General features: G+C 47.3%; 1 protein-coding gene across 8 annotated transcripts in view; it reads right to left on the bottom strand.

Moving 5' to 3' along the window:
* Positions 1–17,872, bottom strand: part of Cadps (calcium-dependent secretion activator 1) — a 468,212-nt gene that overhangs the window by 124,437 nt on the left and 325,903 nt on the right. For all 8 annotated transcript variants that reach the window (XM_055069950.2, XM_055069951.2, XM_055069952.1 and 5 more), the window contains 2 exons: positions 8,911–8,985; positions 6,875–6,958 (listed from right to left, as the gene is read on the bottom strand). In XM_055069950.2, coding sequence (XP_054925925.1) covers positions 6,875–6,958; positions 8,911–8,985 — 159 coding nt within the window. The remainder of the gene's footprint in view (positions 1–6,874; positions 6,959–8,910; positions 8,986–17,872) is intronic.

Raw genomic sequence — 17,872 nt, 5'->3', positions numbered from 1 at the left:
CCCCGACGAATTGCTCGCGGATTGTCTTCGTTTTGTTTGTGACAGGGAACCCTCGATCAAGTCGGCATGGACCTGCTGGGACCGTCTCCATTGTCTACTACCAGAAACAAGTGGATCATAATTGCCACAGGCCAACCCGCTATACTGAAACAAAGGCTCTTCCTAAAGGCACATCTTTTGAGATTGCAATTTTTCATACAGAACATCGTACTACGTCATGGCGCCCCAACCTGTGTCATCACAGATCGAGGGGCAGTGTTTATGGCAAGGCTGCTTGAAGAAGTTTTTCAACTGAGTTACACCACGCACTGAAAGACGACTGCCTATCATCCGCAAGCAAATTGCTTGCGGATGATAGGCAGTCAATACTGCTAGGCAGTGCTAGGCAGTACTGCTATGCAAGAGGCCACATGCTTCACGCCATTTTCTCTTGTTTACGGTCATGAAGTTCAGACGATGTTAGAGGCCATGTTACCATCTGACAATTCTAACAGTCTTGATGAAGACACTGAGCGTTTTGTGCAGCGTGCCGAGGAGGCACACCAATTGGCTCGCATGAACAAATTTGTGTATTGATGCGCGACACCACAACCTCCGCCATCGACAAGTTGACTACCAACCGGGTGACCAAGTGTTAGTTTGGACTCCCATCCACTGTAAAGGCCTTTCAGAAAAACTTCTTTGCTGGTACTTCGGCCCTTACAAAGTGCTTCGCCGAATGAGTGACCTCAATTATGAAGTTCTTCCGGATGGCACACGGGCAGCACGACGCCAACAACGGCAGTCCGAGATTGTGCACGTTGTGCAGTTAAAACCATGTAGAACACTATATAACAGTCATAGATTTTAAACCATTGCGTTTGTCTTAGGACAAGTCTCTCTCTGCTCGTGAACGAATTGTTTAGCATCAAGGTGATGCTCTTTGGGAGGAGGGGCAATGCCACGCGCTTGTGCCACCCACTTGGACCACTTTTCCCTGAAGACGACGAGGACGGGCTGGCTCACGAGCTCACGCCTTGGCCTTTTGTCGGTGCCGCGCTGCCCCTTCGACGGCTCGAACTTTAACGGCCTCTTTTAGAAGTCCCCTGTCAATTAAAAGTGACAATACCACACTGTGCCACTCATGTTGATTGTTGTTCTTTTCCTTTTTCCTCTTTTTTTCTCCTTTTCTGCTGGCGGTTCGTATGTATACATATGCATAGCATCAACAGTAGAATAAACAGTTGGAAGTCAGCGCTCTTTTCACTCGGTCTCTATCGTCATCCCTTCCTTACGTTTGGCGCTGTTACATGAGTTATTTATATTCTTTTATCCGAGGTATTTCCTGGCCCTTTATTAACAATGTCTCTTCACTGTTTTCATCGCATACCATAAAACCTGAATTTCCAATGCTAAATTTTAATCCTAAGTTCACCTTCTTGTCCACAGATATCAACCAGACATTGCATATCACTTTGTTGTTAGCAATACCATAAGAAGCCAACAAACGCGCGATTGAAGGGACAAAAATATCTTGTCTTGGTTTACTTGAAATGCTTGAATTTTTACGAATCCTGCTCAAATTCCTTCTAACAAGGGGAGGAAGTCGGTAGTATGAGGTGGGCCTGGATTCAACTTGACATCACTTGACAATAGCAGCATAAGTTCCGAGAGCAGTTCAAAAGCAATCATGTGTATACATGAATAAACCACAATGCAGCAATTTGCATCAAAGGGGCAAGACACCTCAATGAGAAAATTGTCACTACTGCGAAGATCCTTGGTGTTGCCGAGGTAACAAACCTGGAATGATACGTGGGTCAGCATGATGTGCCAAGCGTTGTCATACCCCACGCAGGCGTCATTCCCTTCCCTGTTAAGTAGTGCTTGGTACGGTCCTGTGAAAAGTGATGTAGGCAAGGCATGGTGTTCCCAGACGGGTACTTCCATGCGCGCTAGAACTGAATTTCCAGAAGAAACAGTGGTGAAGAAGGGTTGGTTGGTGACGGTGGGTTCTATTCCGTCAACAGCAGATGCCGTCAACAAGGGTGACTGGTCCGGTAATGTGCACGGGATGACAAGGGGCCAGCATAGACTACTATAGCTGCACCACCGGACACATGACAGCAGCATCTCAGTCTTTCCGGAAAATGACGTACGGTTGAAACCGGCGATAATGAGATCCTGCAACAACGAAATTCTAGAGAAAACGAAATAATTTCATATCCCCGACAATGCCCATAGGATTCAATGCAATTTGTACCTCTCAACAATGAAATGTCGCTGAACTACAATAACACATCAACGGAATTTGCCAGAATGTAACCCTGCATATTACCTAATTATGCAAGGCTAGCGGGCTCCAAAATATGCTCAAATGCATTTACGTTGGACTAAAATTGTGTAAAATACCACCACATTATGCTTCGTGGGTGCCGGTACTTTTGTTTACAAGGGCAACCGAGCACCAGAAGCGATTGCATGCACCGGAAACACATCATAGTCGCCATCTTGTTTGCTGATCGCCCGTTTGAAGTGGCACACAAGAAAGAATCGTCATCTACGTACACTTCCTCAAATGCGAAGTATTCAGCAACGTCAGCAACAGTGCTGCTATGGGCAACAGCAGAGCCAGGAAAATGGTGGCCATGTTCATATTTGAAATTTGTGACAAGTATCTGTGTGCGTGTGTGTCTAAAACATGGGCAAAGCTTCTGATCGCACATACGCCGTGTTGCCATGAAAGTGACATGTTGCGTTCAGCGGCCAAGTTCCCATCCGGCAAGTCTTCGCATGTGACCTCAACCGGAACAATCTCTCGTGGTGGTAAAGTCATGGCGTTGTAAGAAACACAGAGTGTGGCTTTGCAGCTACTTTCTTCATCTCGCCCTGTAGTTCGTCATGTAGAGAATGTGACAGTGTGCTCGCTGAGACTAATTATTGCACCGTACTCGCACAGGAAACAGATGCAGAGATTGAGATCACAAGCACAATTGCAAAGGACAAGACAGGTAGCCAGACAAATGTGGATGCTCAAATTTCCATTCTGGCCATGAAACATTCCAGCGTAATACATGACATGGCTGTGTGAAGGCATCACAACTTTCCTCCGAGAGTTGTCACCAGTTTTCCACTCAGAATAGAAAAAATCCGCACCTGTGTCCACTAATACACTAATCTTACACCCATCGACCATCACAGGTATGTCTAGCAAAACCTGGTCACCATGTTCAAATTTAGTTGTCACCAATTTTCTGTTGTTGCACACAAGGGGCGATAATGTGTCAACATTATGTCGAGGTGTAAATATCTGCCGTTGATGTTCGTCGTCTCATGAGTGCAGCGATGCGAGGTCTTCAGTTCGTCGAACTCCAGTAACCTCACTGCCATCAGTTTTCCTGATGCAGCCTTGTCGATTGCCGCTGTTTCATTGTCACGAAGTGTGGGCGATTGGGTGAGAATTGCTTGGGAGGTGGTGAATGCGACTGACGTTTTGAAGATGATGACATGCACTGTTAGGCGATGAATTCCACAATTACTTTTAGCCTCCAGCCATATTAGGGATGAGGCGAGTTGACAGAAAAGCTGCATAGACCAAGTTGTGGTACGGACACTCGCAATAAATGTGATCAGCCTCTCTACAATGAAAGCAAAGACATTGTCGGTTCAAAGGGTGCCAGACATTAGATTTTCATGGGGACATTTGGCAGCCATCCCTGCCTGGACCGACTTGTGCTGATGGTACTATGGCTGGAAACAAGGTGTGCACTGCGACGGCAGGACAAAATGCAGGCATGGTTTGTTGCAAAGCTTTTGTGTATGAGGGACGCAGAATGATTAGAACCAAAGGCGGTGGTGTCACATCAGGCTTTGATGGAACCCCGAGTGTTTGTTGATCTTCATCGTGGATGACATGCATATTGGAACCAACTGCCACTCCATAGGCATTCTGGAGCTCTTTGTGCGTGATGGAACGGACTATTACGCGAACCTAGTCGCTGTTGAATTCGGAGGCTGTAACCATGTTGAGTGCAGTGTTTAATTGCCGGTCGAAGAAGGTGGACCACTGATGTATAATGGCTTCAGTAAGAAACTCGGCGACGGTCCTTGAGAGGGCTTCACAACAGACCAGCTGCTCTTTCACACCATGGATCACGCCGTGCAGCTTTTTGTCTTCTGTCGTGGCAGGGTGTCAGAAAAGGTGCATCCCATCTTCCACATACATTGTGATCGACTCACTTGGCAGCTAAGTGTGAAACTAGAGAGCCCACTCAGCTCAGTCTCGACGATCGGTGCTCATGTAGCTCATTGAGAAACCAACAGCGGGATTCGCACCAGGACGTCAAGGCGTTTTTTCGGTTTTCAAAGCCACGTACAGACACTGTCCTGCAGACTGAAATAGACATTGTGCAGTTTTGTGGCATCGTCCCAGTCAGTAACTGTTAGGTGGCATTTGAGGCAGGGACTATACCATTACCCCAAGCCTCCACCAAAGTTGAACGCCAGAATGGGGGGAATATTTAAACAATGTTCGACAATGGTGCATGAAACAGTGAAGATGTTCTACTTTGTCATCTCCTATGTGATGCCTCATGACACCGAGTGGCAATATATGCTGCAGGCAGTGGAAAGTGAGCGATGAGCATCATTTTTCCTTCTGGCAGCACCATCGCCTGGGACCGCTCATCAACTCTATTTTGTGTCAGTTTCCCGTCATCTCAAAACATTGCACAATAGGAAAACAACAATATGCATCTCAGGCTGGTCGAGCTCCACCAGCTTGACATGCATCGGCGTCTTGTGCCACAACAATTTTCGCAACGCTTTGCATTACAAAGATGTCAAGAACCTGCCAAATTGTTTAGCGACTTCGGATCATACATGTTCCCAATTACGTAGCATGTTTTTTTTTGCATTCTTTTCCCCAAAATGCATGAACAAAGTTCTACCCAATTTGGTTTATCCCATTATCGGGCAACTGCGTCTGTGCCACTACATATATTCCCATTCCTGGCCGATTCCCCAGAAGTACGTGCCACTGTGAACCAAAGGTTATGTATTAGAGGTGTGAAAATATCAAAATTTTCGTATACAAATTGAATATGAACACTTAGCTTCAAATATCCAATCGAACATTTAATAATACTATGTACATGTACTTATTAGCAAGTTTGATTATTGATATTACATTGTCAATGGTAAAATATTTTACTCGTACTCGTAAAGATTGTGTGTTTGGCTGATGTGGAAATTTAAGTAATTCCCGCTAGCTGTTTGTTCTCGTCACTTGTGCCTTATTATACAACATCAAACGTCTATAAACTCAGAGGAATTTGACTCTGTGATAGCCACCACTCATTGCATTTGCTGCCAAGCAACCAGCTGGGGATTGGAAGTGGCACTGCAAAAGTAACAAATAAGCAAGGCAAAGGCTACGCTCGCACCCAGCCAAAATGAACTGGTGCTGTACTGTTTGCTGTGACCGTTGCTCAGAAAAGAATTTCAAGAACACTGTCTTTTGTTTTCCTGTGTTTTGTGCCACATGCCAACGGGACCTGTGCTGCACAGCTTGTGCAGCAAGCCCCCTTCTGTTGTTTATCTGAAGTATGAGACATGTGAGAGACTCGCTGTTGCCGAGGTACTGCATTTGCAAGAATATAGAGCAGCCACCTATATAATGTGAGGCATTATACTACAGGAAGAGAGAGGGCATATTCAACTGCATGAAAAAAAATGTGATTATAACTCCAAGTAAACATGTGTGATGTACCCACACTCATTTAGAATAGCTCCTTTTAAAATACCACAATGTACGCAGGCATCGTGAAACTACCCATCACAGAGCGGCCATATCCTGCAAGATCTGTACTACAAGTCTTGGATTTCTTTTGTGTGCATATTGTAATAGCGGATCAGCCATCGTTCTATCCTGGAGTTGCAACAGGCATGCAACACGTGGTACGGAGGCGTGACACGGGCATGCGACAGGGAGCTGGCATAGTTGCATTGTGATGCCACGGGGATGGCCATTGCTGCCAAGGATCTATCCATTGGACCTGTACTCCTGTAGAGAGCATTCTTATAGCAGTTCGATTCAGTAGCCTCCATCCCCTTTCGCTGCGCTCTAAGCACACCTTCGCTGTCTGCAAACCAGTGCCTCTTGCAACAAAGAGGCTTGCTTTCCTGCACAGCTTAAGTCTTCCGTGCCTGAGCATACTTTACAGGCAAAATTTTGCTAGCAGCATGAAATCATCACAAAAGTCAACACGATATCAGACACATATTCTTAGATTAGACAGAAACAAATGCTAAGAACTGCATTTGCCCCCACACAGCTAGCAATATATTCGATTTGCTGCAAGTATCCATACCCCTAACCGAATATTCAATTTTTTTTAATACCAAGTTTTCGCATCGAATTGGAATATTCGATAATATTCTTCTAATATTTGCACACCCCTAGTATATATGTACTGACACATCTGTGCTGCAACACAATGGTGTCACACCTTTCTTCCCCCAACAAGGATCAAACATCGCCTTGGTTCTCACTGCGTCGACATCTCAGTGTGCCTGAACCGGTGTTTGCATTGCAGCATAGCTTGTGAAACGTATAGTGCATAAGCAGTACATCACATTGAACCTGTGCTCTACATAAACACTGAATGAGATTACACATTGCACAAGATGAGAATAGAGACAATTGTATGCTTCACATTTAGTTGCATGGTATTCACTTAACTGCACTCACGATTACCGTCCCTTCACATAAGTTCCACCATTTGCATTGTATCTAAATAACTTTTTCATTTGGTAATGTGCTGTTTCCTGCAGACATATTTCTTGTGCACTTGGTGAATGACCAGCGTCAATTTATTTCCTAGTGGGGACTCACTGTGAGAGAGAGAATGGGTGCCAGCAGACTGCCTTCATCGTAGCGAGACAGCTTGGCCAAGGTCACCTCCAGCATGCTGGTCAGCTGCAAAGCAAAACATCCGATGAAAGTGGCACATCATTGTCGGCATTCGAGCTGCATTGTTGGCCACAGACACCAAGCATACAGGGGTGGTATTCTCGAGCAAGCACTTTTAGAGATACTACAAGATGTTATGTGTGACTTTGTGTCAGGCTCATTGAAATACGCACTAGAGAGCATTCCTGGTGCTCTGCACAGCTTGACACAGCACCAGAAATGCTGGCGGCTGTATACAGTGAAGCATCTGGTGCGAAGTATCATGAAATCACACGAAGGTGTTAGTATCTCTGAAAGTGGCTGACCAAGAATGCCGCTCCAGATCATAGACAAGCACAAAATGAACCCATGGCAACCTTCAGAAAAACATGCTTTGTGACGCTGCCTCAGACGGCTTTGAGGATACATTGTTTGTAACTTGTAGGCATTCTTGCACCCATTTTCTGGGAAAAAGAAGGTGCACTTTAGGTTCATGTACCTAAATACAGTACTTTTGATCTAATGCTTTGCCAGACTCTACGGAACTTATGCATTCAGAGGATGAAAGGGGCTATTCATCTTCATGCAGGAAAAAAATCGCAGGCCAGATACCAGTCTATATTTTCTTAAGTCAATGAGATCGTCGTTTTTATCAATACTACTTCTTTTGTAATCTGCATTTGACTCGTAGAAACGGACGTAGCTAACAGGAATTGTATATATGCACAAGAATTAGTGCTAAAATATTTGTTAGCAACTAACATCACCAGCCATATCCAAATACCATCCATGTCACTATACCACTTCTATTATTGAAACTTCTAATTATTGACAAAATCACAGTTAAAGACGAAAAAACGGAGATGTCATTTTGTTGTTCCAAATAAAGGGATCCATTGGACAAGACTTGTCAAAAGCCATATTTGTGAGAAAATTATTGAAAGCATTGGTCAAGTGAGACCCGCAAAGCTGCTTACCATTAAGATGATGCTTTAGCTCAAGGACTCCTATCTGAATACATGGGAAAGGAGAAATACTTTTTTCTCGGCAACCACTGCATCAAATTTGATTAGGTTGGTTGCATTTTGATTAGGTTGATTAGGTTTGTTGCAAAATTTCTGAAAATCACAAAGTTTCTGAAAACGAAACTATTAAAAGTTGCAACTCTGTAACTCGGCAATAAAAAATTACATCGCAAGTCTGTCAATTGAATCTAATAGTAAATCTAAGGCAGACAAAATTTATGTATTATACATGGCTCTCAAATATATACAACTACAGTAATATGTGAGTCAGACTTTTACAAAACCATTGTAAACAGCATAAATTCATGTAATTTCTAAATTTATACATCAAATTTGTCGGCTTTAAATGCTCTAACGGATGCAGTTTACACAATGGCAATATCTGTTTTTGATGTAGATGGACAAATTTGTAAGCATTGGGCTTGCATTTTTCTTTAGCTTACCTTGTTTTTTAAATCTTTGTAAAAAATGTAGGTTCTACATCAAAATTTTGTTTCCAAATGTCACTAGAATTTTATTTCTCTAAATGCAAGACATCTTATTAAAATTGGCCCAGGGGTTACATCAGAAAAGCTGGGGCTGAGCTAAAGCTTCCTCTTAACATTCAGGCTTAAAATGTCACTCGATGTGATGTTGGGATTCAGTAAAGTATTTATTCTGTTCCACAATACCTCGCATTTTGCCTCCTTAAACAACGTACCTTTCAGATGAATGAATCAATATATTTTTTTATACTTCCAGCATAGAATGCCTAACATAGAGCTTATGACCATAGTATGCACTTAAAAGAAGCTCTACTTATTTAACAGTTGAACAGCTGTATTTATAACATCTAGCTTAACTATATTTAGTGACTACATGTGGCTGTTAAACAGCCCTACATTTGAAAATATTACAAAGGCACTGCAGTCATAAGTACCGTGAAACACTGTTGGCAACAAAAATTGAGCTCACCTTGGCAATAAGTCCTGTCTGCATCTCTTGGAGTGTCCCATCCACAAGGCCATCAATTTTGCTGTGGTACTGGTGCTGCAGGATAGCAAATGTGCAAAATTCTGAAACATTGTTTTTTTAAGTGCCATGATCTCGTTTCATAACCTCCAGACAGCGCAGTAAAGAATTATGCATTGAAAAGTACAACTCCATTTATCCTAAAACTAATTAGAAACATGCAGCTGCAAGCGATTTCTTTTCTTCATTACCACTGCAAATATGCCCTAGCATGCATGGGAGAAATGCTAATTTTTGAATACTCGACATGTGCTGTGGTGCACTCCAACCTTAGTTCTGTTGTTCTAAGCATGATAAAACATCCGCACAAATGAGTTTGGTTCCAGCAGTCGTGTATTGAACTTGGCACAGGAAGAAGCACTGTGCGTACAAAGCTCCAGCATGGAGCGCTTACAAAGCTAGATTTGACACGTAACAGCCACTGCACGTTTGTTTTGGAGCAAGAAGAGCTAGACAACTATCTAAACTAATTTACAACAGCGGGAATCAGTTCACGCATTTTTATGCAGTGGACACTTTATTGTGTTTTTACGGATGCTGCTGCTGGTTCTCTCTTGTTTTTGCATTTACGTCTTAGTTTCACAGAAATTCACAAGACCGACACGAACCGCGACGATCCACTTCAGCCACCGGGTTGCTTCCCTGGTTTTGAAGGAAAGCGACACAATTTGACGCCAACATCCCCTTCGCGCTTGTGATAATTCTTAATGCAACAGTATCTGCGCTTCTTCTTTTTGTTCACACTTCTCACAGAGGCCACGGTGAATTCATTGGAAAATTGGAAAAGCACACTTTCAGGCGGGCCTGAGCGCACCACGGACAATGGTGAACTGACAGTGAGGGCCTATTCGCCAATGCTCACCACCGCTGCTAGGTGGCGCGACATGTACAGGCAAACTTCATTGCAGGGTGCCCATTGTCAGGTGTGGGTTATCTATTGGTGTTCTTGAAAAACTAGAAAATCGTGCCGAAGAACAGGGGTTGGTTATCTTTCGGGGGTGGGGCATCTCTCAGGATTTGATGATATATATATATATATATATATACTATTCCATTCCGACTGTCTAGTCGAAGTGCTCTTGTGAGGGCCCTTTCCATGCCTGCAGTATTCTTGTAAATAAATAAATAAACAAGATCGGATTGGGCCCTGCGGTGGGTGTGAAGGTGAGCGAAGAAGGATGGTAGTTTGATGCATGCCGTCCTCCCGTGCATGCTACAACAAAAGCAGCGTCCAACACGTTTATGATGCTGCATTGGTCAGACTGCAGAAAGAGCAGGTCGCTGAATGCGTCATCCTACTGCAGGCAGCGCTATCAGCTGTGGCAGGGAAGTAGACATAAACACTTCACAGGCTTCACTTCGTGCTGCCAATGTGAAGATGTACTGTCAGCACAGCATGAAACTGAATATTTTGTCGGCGACTCCCAAATCCAAACAAGTGAAATTTTTCGGTTATTGAAACTCGTTTTTTCTGGTTGCCTGATTATCTGTAAACATCTATGGCCAATTTCATTCAACAAAAATCCGTCGATGACTAAACGTATACTAAAAGTAAAATTTCAATATAAAAAAATTTCAACATATTGAAGTAAAGTGCCAATTCTACTGACTGTTACATCAAGGTGTAACTATATTCATTGTTCAAAATAACAAACAATAATTATAACAATAGTACAAGGTGACTGTGATACAATAATTAGCAATTCACTATAATCATTGTTCACCTTTACACATGAAAATTGAATACTGTAAAAAATATTTTCATATTGTAATGAAGGTGAGGAACCAGACAGTAACAGAAACTATGAGTTGCAAACCTGTGCCTCTTTTATGGGTGAACCAGTGGCCAGAAAAAACAAGTTAGACTCAAAGCACAGTGATAACTGCGAGCACACTAGTCAATCATTGAAATCTGATCTGGAGATCAATCCTGTCTGCTATTCAAACAAGACTCATTGAGCCTTCCCGCGTAATCGCTGGTGCTTGCGTAACTTCTAGAATGTACACTGCTATTCGCATCGCGCATGCAATCTGATTGCACAAGGCTTGGCAAAAACATGGACAACAGATAAAACCAATGTTAACATGAAAAAACTTCCAATACAAAAAGGGGTGTCTTACGCTGAGTGATAACATTTAACATTTGTTCAATAGGTGATATGCAGTAACAAAAAAAAACATAAACAAGTACACGTGTCAATGCCTTCTTGCGAAAAACATTGTCCTGAAGCTACAATCGTAACAGGAGAGCGAAAGAGAAAAGCGCACGTAGGAAAGAAAAATAACAAAGTAACGCAGAAAGATATTATAAAGAATAACAAAGCAACGCATAAAAAAAATTTGTGGGACCTCCCTGAACAGGAAGTAGCCAAGATGTGTAGCATTATATTTGGCTTCGGCTTGCTTCTGCTGCTCTATTGTACATGTGTTGCGGGAAGAGTAATGCATAGAATTAAAGACAACCTGTACATATATGTACACACACATAGTTTTGTATTTCGCATTCCATACATGTACAGTCTTCTCTTTCCCTCTTGTGTGCGTCTTGCACTTCTTCCTCATGTTTGCTCTTATACGTGTGTGGCACCAGTATACCAAGTACGAGTCTATGAGTGCTGAAGTATGACATACTTTAGTGTTTTTACATTGTGGATACCACATATTTATACATGATCGATGACTCTTTCTTGTATTGTGGTAGGCACATAGTTGTCTGTAGAGGGTGTTAAACTGACACGTAGACTATTTTGCACCGATGCAATGTTTGTGCAGAAAATGAGCCATCCATTATCACGCCGCACCTGCTGGCCACTGTCAAGGGTGCACACAAGGGGCTTAAACTGCACATTGACCCCCTGTGTTGAAAAAAGGTTCAATAAAGGGCCACAGTTGGCCCCGTATTGCACATCCTTGAGATCAGCCTACATTTCTTGGCCACAGATGGACAGACAGAATTTTCAGTCCCACACACCCTGTAATGCTATGCACTAAGAAGTCTCAGGATTCGTTAACAGTTGTAGAATGGTTTAAGGTGCACGACATGGACTACTTCAGGTCATGAGTGCTGCCACTGTGATTGCACAATGCCACCTGGCACGACCTCATAGTCCAGTGCTCCAAAACATTGGAGGATCTTGTGCAGTCCGAAATAGCATTCTGAAAGTTTCTCGCAATGTCCTCATCGGTGTATCAGGGTCCAAACCCAAACACGGTTGCCAAGCTGGTATTTCTCATAGTATCAATGAAGATTGTAGCATCGGTTGTTGGTCCTTTGCTGGTTCTTGATACATATAGGAAGGCGAGCTGTCAGGCTTTTCCGGTGCACTAGAGATAGGTGGCGATGTCGAGGTTGTCTTCGTTGATGATGTACGCCAGCATGGCACTGAGCACTGTCTCCAGGTTCCTTCCATGTACCGGCTTAAACGGTGTCACTTGCGTTTTTTTGCACTACTACGTTGTTAGTGAACGTTAGGTGAGAAAGGACTGCATCCCACATCTCGACGTCAATGAACTTCATTGCTAACATGTCGGCAAGAGTCTTGTTCAGTCACTCGGTAAGACCAATAATTTACAGGAAGTCTGCAGTTGTCCTCCTAAGCATGTCTGGCTGTATTGCAGAATTGTCATTGTTGTTGTTGTTGTCATACAAGCTGAACAACATGGAAATCGGTAACAGAAACACGTAGGCACTGTTTAACAGAAAGCTTTCTGTATACCTTCATGGAAAATACATACCAGACTATCAAAAACATTGTGGCAGAACCCATCTCACAATGACTATCGACGGTAATGCATTAGCATCAATCAATATAGTGACACAATGTATTGCCATCGCCAAAACGAGTTATGTATGAGGCATGTACTGCAGTGGGTCTCTTCTTTCGCTATTCACTAAGAATGGTTGGTGCCATCCCACACTGCTGCCACGAAGCCTGTGTGTGGCCTCCGAAATGTGTGGCGGACCGGGGTGTGTGTATGCTGGGAAATGCGTCATGCGGCAACTGAGGACTTCTCTCGCACTTATTTCTGGAGGCTCAGTGTCATCTAGTGACACTGCCGAGAAGTGGCACTGCTAGTGGCACTGCCGAGGCACTCGAATCATGGCACACCGGTGCTTGTAAAATTGAGAATTGTTCCATCACTTGCCGCACACTCAGTGGCACATAGTGACTGGAGTTGGCAAAAGGTTCATTGAGGAGTGACACATTCCCAGTGTGTTCAAGGCACAGCTCGCTCAAGCATTGGCATGAAAGGCGTTCACTGAAAAGCGGCACATACCCAGTACATTTGTAGTGGAGGCTGCTAAAGCATCGGGTTGCTGTCTGTAACAAGCATGTGATGCCCCCTCGGGCATAATCTCCGTTGGCCTGGCAGGCTCGGTAGGCAACATTGGTCACCGCACTGCAATGAACACCAACAAGCAATTCTGTTCGGTGGTCAGTCATCGTTCGTTACCACCACGCTGCGGAGCGTCCGTCTAACGGAGGGTGCCTCGAGCCCTCCTTTGTTCACGAACCCAGGCGGATCGTGACACTGGCGATGAGTACCCACAAATCGTCCCATGCCACCGCGAGCGGTGAAACACCGCCCCCCATTGCTGCCGCCATGCCGCTGTACGGAAAGCTCAAGCCGTTCGAGGGAGATGGGTCCACCTGGCCAATTTACGAGGAACAAGTCCACGTGTTCTTCCACGCAAACGACACACCCGAGGACAAACAGCAGGACATTTTCCTGGCCAGCTGCGGGACCCGCGTCTTCAGTCTCCTGCTCAACCTTCTCAAGCCAGCCACGCCGCACGTTAAGACACTAGGTGAGCTGCTCGCCATACGGCGCTCGCATTTCAACCCAGCACCGTCCACACTAATGGAGCGTTTCCGCTTCAACAAACGGAGCTGACGGGAAGGAGAGACCCTCGGGCAGTTCGTTGCTGCGCTACGAGGGTTAGCGAGTGCCTGCGTTTTCTACCAGCTGGTCTTGCTGCTCCGGGATCGTTTCGTCTGCGGCATCAGCAACCCCGCCATGCTGACGTGACTCCTGGAGCTTCCAGGTCGCTGGAAGACGCCATGAAGACAACGCTGGCAATGGAAGCTGCCGCCGAGGACGCCGGCAAGCTTGCATGTACGACTGGCTCAGCGTCGGCAGAAGCGGCGGTCAACAAGTTGGCGACAAAGGGCAGTACCTGCAGTCGCTGTGATGGTGCCCATTCCCCCTCACAGTGCCAGTTCTCTCAAGCACAATGCTTCACATGCGGGAAAACTGGGCACCTGGCACGGGTATGCCGAAGGGGGAGGACGAACAACGAACAGCAGCAGCAGCCTGGTTCAAGCCCACGGCCAGGGTAGCTGTCGCAAAGGTATGCGGCTGGGGCGTGCGGCAGCAGGCTCAAGTTCTTCCATGGCCAGGCTCCACGTCGTGGCCGAGGACCCGCCCATTTTCGACATGTGGCACACAGGCCTTGTACCGTCGTCTGTGCCACTGTACATGCTGACCGTTGAAATCTGTGGGCACCCCATTTCCATGGAGCTTGACACAGAGGCCAGCGGGTCGGTCATGGCCGGGAAACTCTTCAAGCGTACTTTCCCCGGCGTGTCCGTCAAGGCTTCGGGCGTGATGCTGCGCAACTACTCCAGGCAGTTCTCCCAGGTCCAGGGTCAGGCACAGGTCAACGTTTGCTTTGGTGACAGGGAGACAACCCTTCCCCTTTACTTAACCAAGGGGTCGTCGCCGACCCTACTGGGCCGAAACTGGATTCACGCACTGGGTGTTCGTCTGCCAGGGTACCAGGAAGCCAGCCTGCATGTGGTGAAAGACGTCCCCAGCCTCCTGACCAAGTTCAAGTCTCTGTTCCAGCCAGGGGTGGGCGCATTCGCCAGCACGACGGCTGGCATCTATGTACCTGAGGGAGCCCGGCATCGTTTTTTCAAGCCTCGCCCACTGCCGTTTGCCCTGAAGGACGGGGTCACCCAGGAGCTGCAACGGTTACAGCGAGAGGGCATCCTGGTACCTGTCAAGACATCTGAATGGGTCACTCCTATCGTACCAGTCCTCAAGCGAGACGGCAGTGTCAGGATCTGCGGGGATTTCAAGGTTACCATCAACCCCGTCGCTACCTTCAAGAAGTACTCGTTGCTCCTGATTGAAGATCTCTGGACAGCATTGTCCGGTGGACAGAAGTTCACCAAGCAGGACCTCAGGGATGCTTACCAGCAACTGGTGCTCCAGGATGCCTCCCGGAAGTATGTCAAAATATCGACAACTTTGGGGCTCTTTCAGTACACGCGCTTATCGTTTAGCATGGCCTCAGCCCCAGCTATATTTCAGAGGGAGATGGACAACCTCTTCAGGGGCATGAGGCACATGGTGGTGTACTTGGATGACATCCTAGTTACTGGCAACGACAACAGGGACCACCTGCAAAACCTGCACAATGTCCTGGCACAGCTGCAGGATGCCGGCCTTAAGCTCAAGCTAGAAAAGTGCATTTTCCTGGGCCCCAGTGTTGAGTACGTGGGACATGTCATTTCCCAGGCTGGCCTAGCCCGGGCTCCCCGCAAAGTTGATGCTGTGCTCAAGGCACCTAAGCCCCAGAACAAGAAGGAACTTCAGAGCTACCTCGGCCTAATCAACTTCTACAGGACTTTCCTGCCAAACCTGTCGGAGCATGTCCAGCTGCTCCATCTTCTACTTCGAGATGGTCAGCAATGGGTCTGGAAGAAGGAGTAGGACCGGGCCTTCCAGTGCAGCAAGGAGCTAATCACCAAGGCTCCGGTGCTAGTACACTTTGATCCTGTCAAGCCTGTCGTCCTGACCGTAGATGCGTAGCCATATGGCGTGCGAACCGTCCTGGCACACCGGGACAAAGATGGCCAGGAACGCCCTGTGTCATTTGCTTCTCGACGGCTTCATGCTGCAGAGCAACGTTACAGCCACCTGGACAAGGAAGGTTTGGCCCTCATGTTCGGTGTTGAATGCTTCCACCAGTACCTGTGGGGCCGGAAGTTTGAGGCGGTCACAGACCACAAGCCGCTGTTGGGGCTGCTGGGGCCTGACAAGGCAGTTCCTGTGCAGGCATCGCCTCGAGTGGTACGCTGGGCCTTGAGGCTGGCAGCTTACAGTTACCAGCTCGTTTACTGTCCGGGAAAGGACCTGGGACCTGCTGATGCCCTGAGTTGCCTGCCCCTGCAAGAGGTGCCTGATGCTGTTCCAGAACCTGCTGAAGTTTTCATGCTCGAACACGCCTACCCGGAGGTGCTCTCCAGATCTGCGGTATCTCAAGTGACCAGCCCCAGTCCTGTCTCAGGTGGTCAAGGCGGTGTCCCGTGAGGAGGAATTGGTGCAGCAGGCCTATAGCCACAAAGCCGCTGAGCTGAGCTTGCAGCAGGGCTGCCTACTGTGGTGTGCTAGGGTGGTGATCCCACAAAGTCTCCGGTCCAGGGTCCTGCAGTTGCTGCACGCGGGTCATCCTGGCGTAGAAAAGACCAAGATGGAGGCTCGGTCCCATGTTTGGTGGCCTGGCCTGGACCAAGACATCGCGCATTTGGTGCAGAGCTGCCAAATCTGCCAGGAGCATCAGCGAGCCTTGCGTCATGTGGAAATCACCCCCTGGCTGTTCCCACAGAGACCCTGGTCCCGCCTACATGTGGATTTTGGGGGACCCTTCAAAGGCCATTACTTCCTGGTGGTGGTGGACGCCTTTTCAAAGTGGGTGGAGGTTCTACCTGTCACCACTCCATCAGCAGGCACGACCATTGCAGTGCTAAGGCAGGTCCTCGCCGCCCAGGGGTTCCCAGATGTCATCATGTACGACAATGGTCCTGCTTTCGCCAGCACAGAGTACCTGGCCTGGCTGACGAAGAACGGAATCCGCCGGATGATGGTTCCGCCGTACCACCCTGCTTCAAATGGTGCAGCCGAGCAGGTGGTGCAAACCATCAAAGACAAGCTCAAGAAGAGCCAGACTGGGGATTTCCGGACTCAGATTGCCCGGATACTATTTCAGTACTGGACCACGCCCCATGATGTCACTGGCCGCGCCCCCTGTGAGCTCCTGCTGGGTCGGATGGTCAAGACACCCTTGGATGTCTTGCATCTGGACCTCCGATCTACAGTGCTCTTGAAGCAGCTGAAGCAGAAGCTGGCTGCTGACCAAGGGTGCCGTCCCGGGCCTTTGCCAGAGTCTGGAGCTCCAGTTCTTACCAGGAACTTTCGTCCTGGCCCACCCTGGTCTGCCGGACAGGTGGTGTTTCCTGCCAGTGCCTCATCGCTGCTCGTGTGCATGCCAGACGGGGCCATGTGGCACAGACACGCCGACCATGTCAGGCCTCGCCTCAGGACCTGGCAAGCACCCTCGACTGCCACTTCTGAGTTCCAGCCCGCAGGAGGACTAGCGGCAACACCAGTCGCTTCCACGGAACACCACCCACCTCGGAGGCGGCAACCGTTGCCAGTGGTGCGGCACCCATTGGACCGGTGTCGAGCCCAGCACCACTCACGAGGCCGACCACTACGGACCCTCCGGATGGAGCGAGGCTGGCTCAGGCAGCACCCAGCATTGCCACACCCAACAAATCAACACTGGTGCCCAGGCAAAGTGCTTGATGGCGAAGGCCACCGGACCGTTATTCGCCTGGATAGCAGGCACCGTCGACCCAGCTAGGGTGGAGGCAGAGGCTCATATTTAAAACATGGATGTTTGTTTTTTCTTAAACAAACTGGGGGTAAGGGGGTGTAACAAGCAAGGGACGCCCCCCAGGCATAATGTTCGTTCGCCCGGTGGCCTGCTAAAGCTCGGCAGGCAACATTAGTCACCGCACCGCAATAAACACCGACGAGCACGGCTGCTCGCCGGTTAGTCATCATTCAGCACCACCACGCTGCGAAGCGTCCGTCTAACGGCGGGTGCCAC

This window comes from Dermacentor andersoni, chromosome 9 (assembly GCF_023375885.2).
Source record: "Dermacentor andersoni chromosome 9, qqDerAnde1_hic_scaffold, whole genome shotgun sequence".
In the NCBI taxonomy this organism is placed as follows: domain Eukaryota; kingdom Metazoa; phylum Arthropoda; class Arachnida; order Ixodida; family Ixodidae; genus Dermacentor; species Dermacentor andersoni.
The sequence above is the reverse complement of the archived record's forward strand: the minus strand, read 5'-3'. Positions and strand labels throughout refer to the sequence as shown.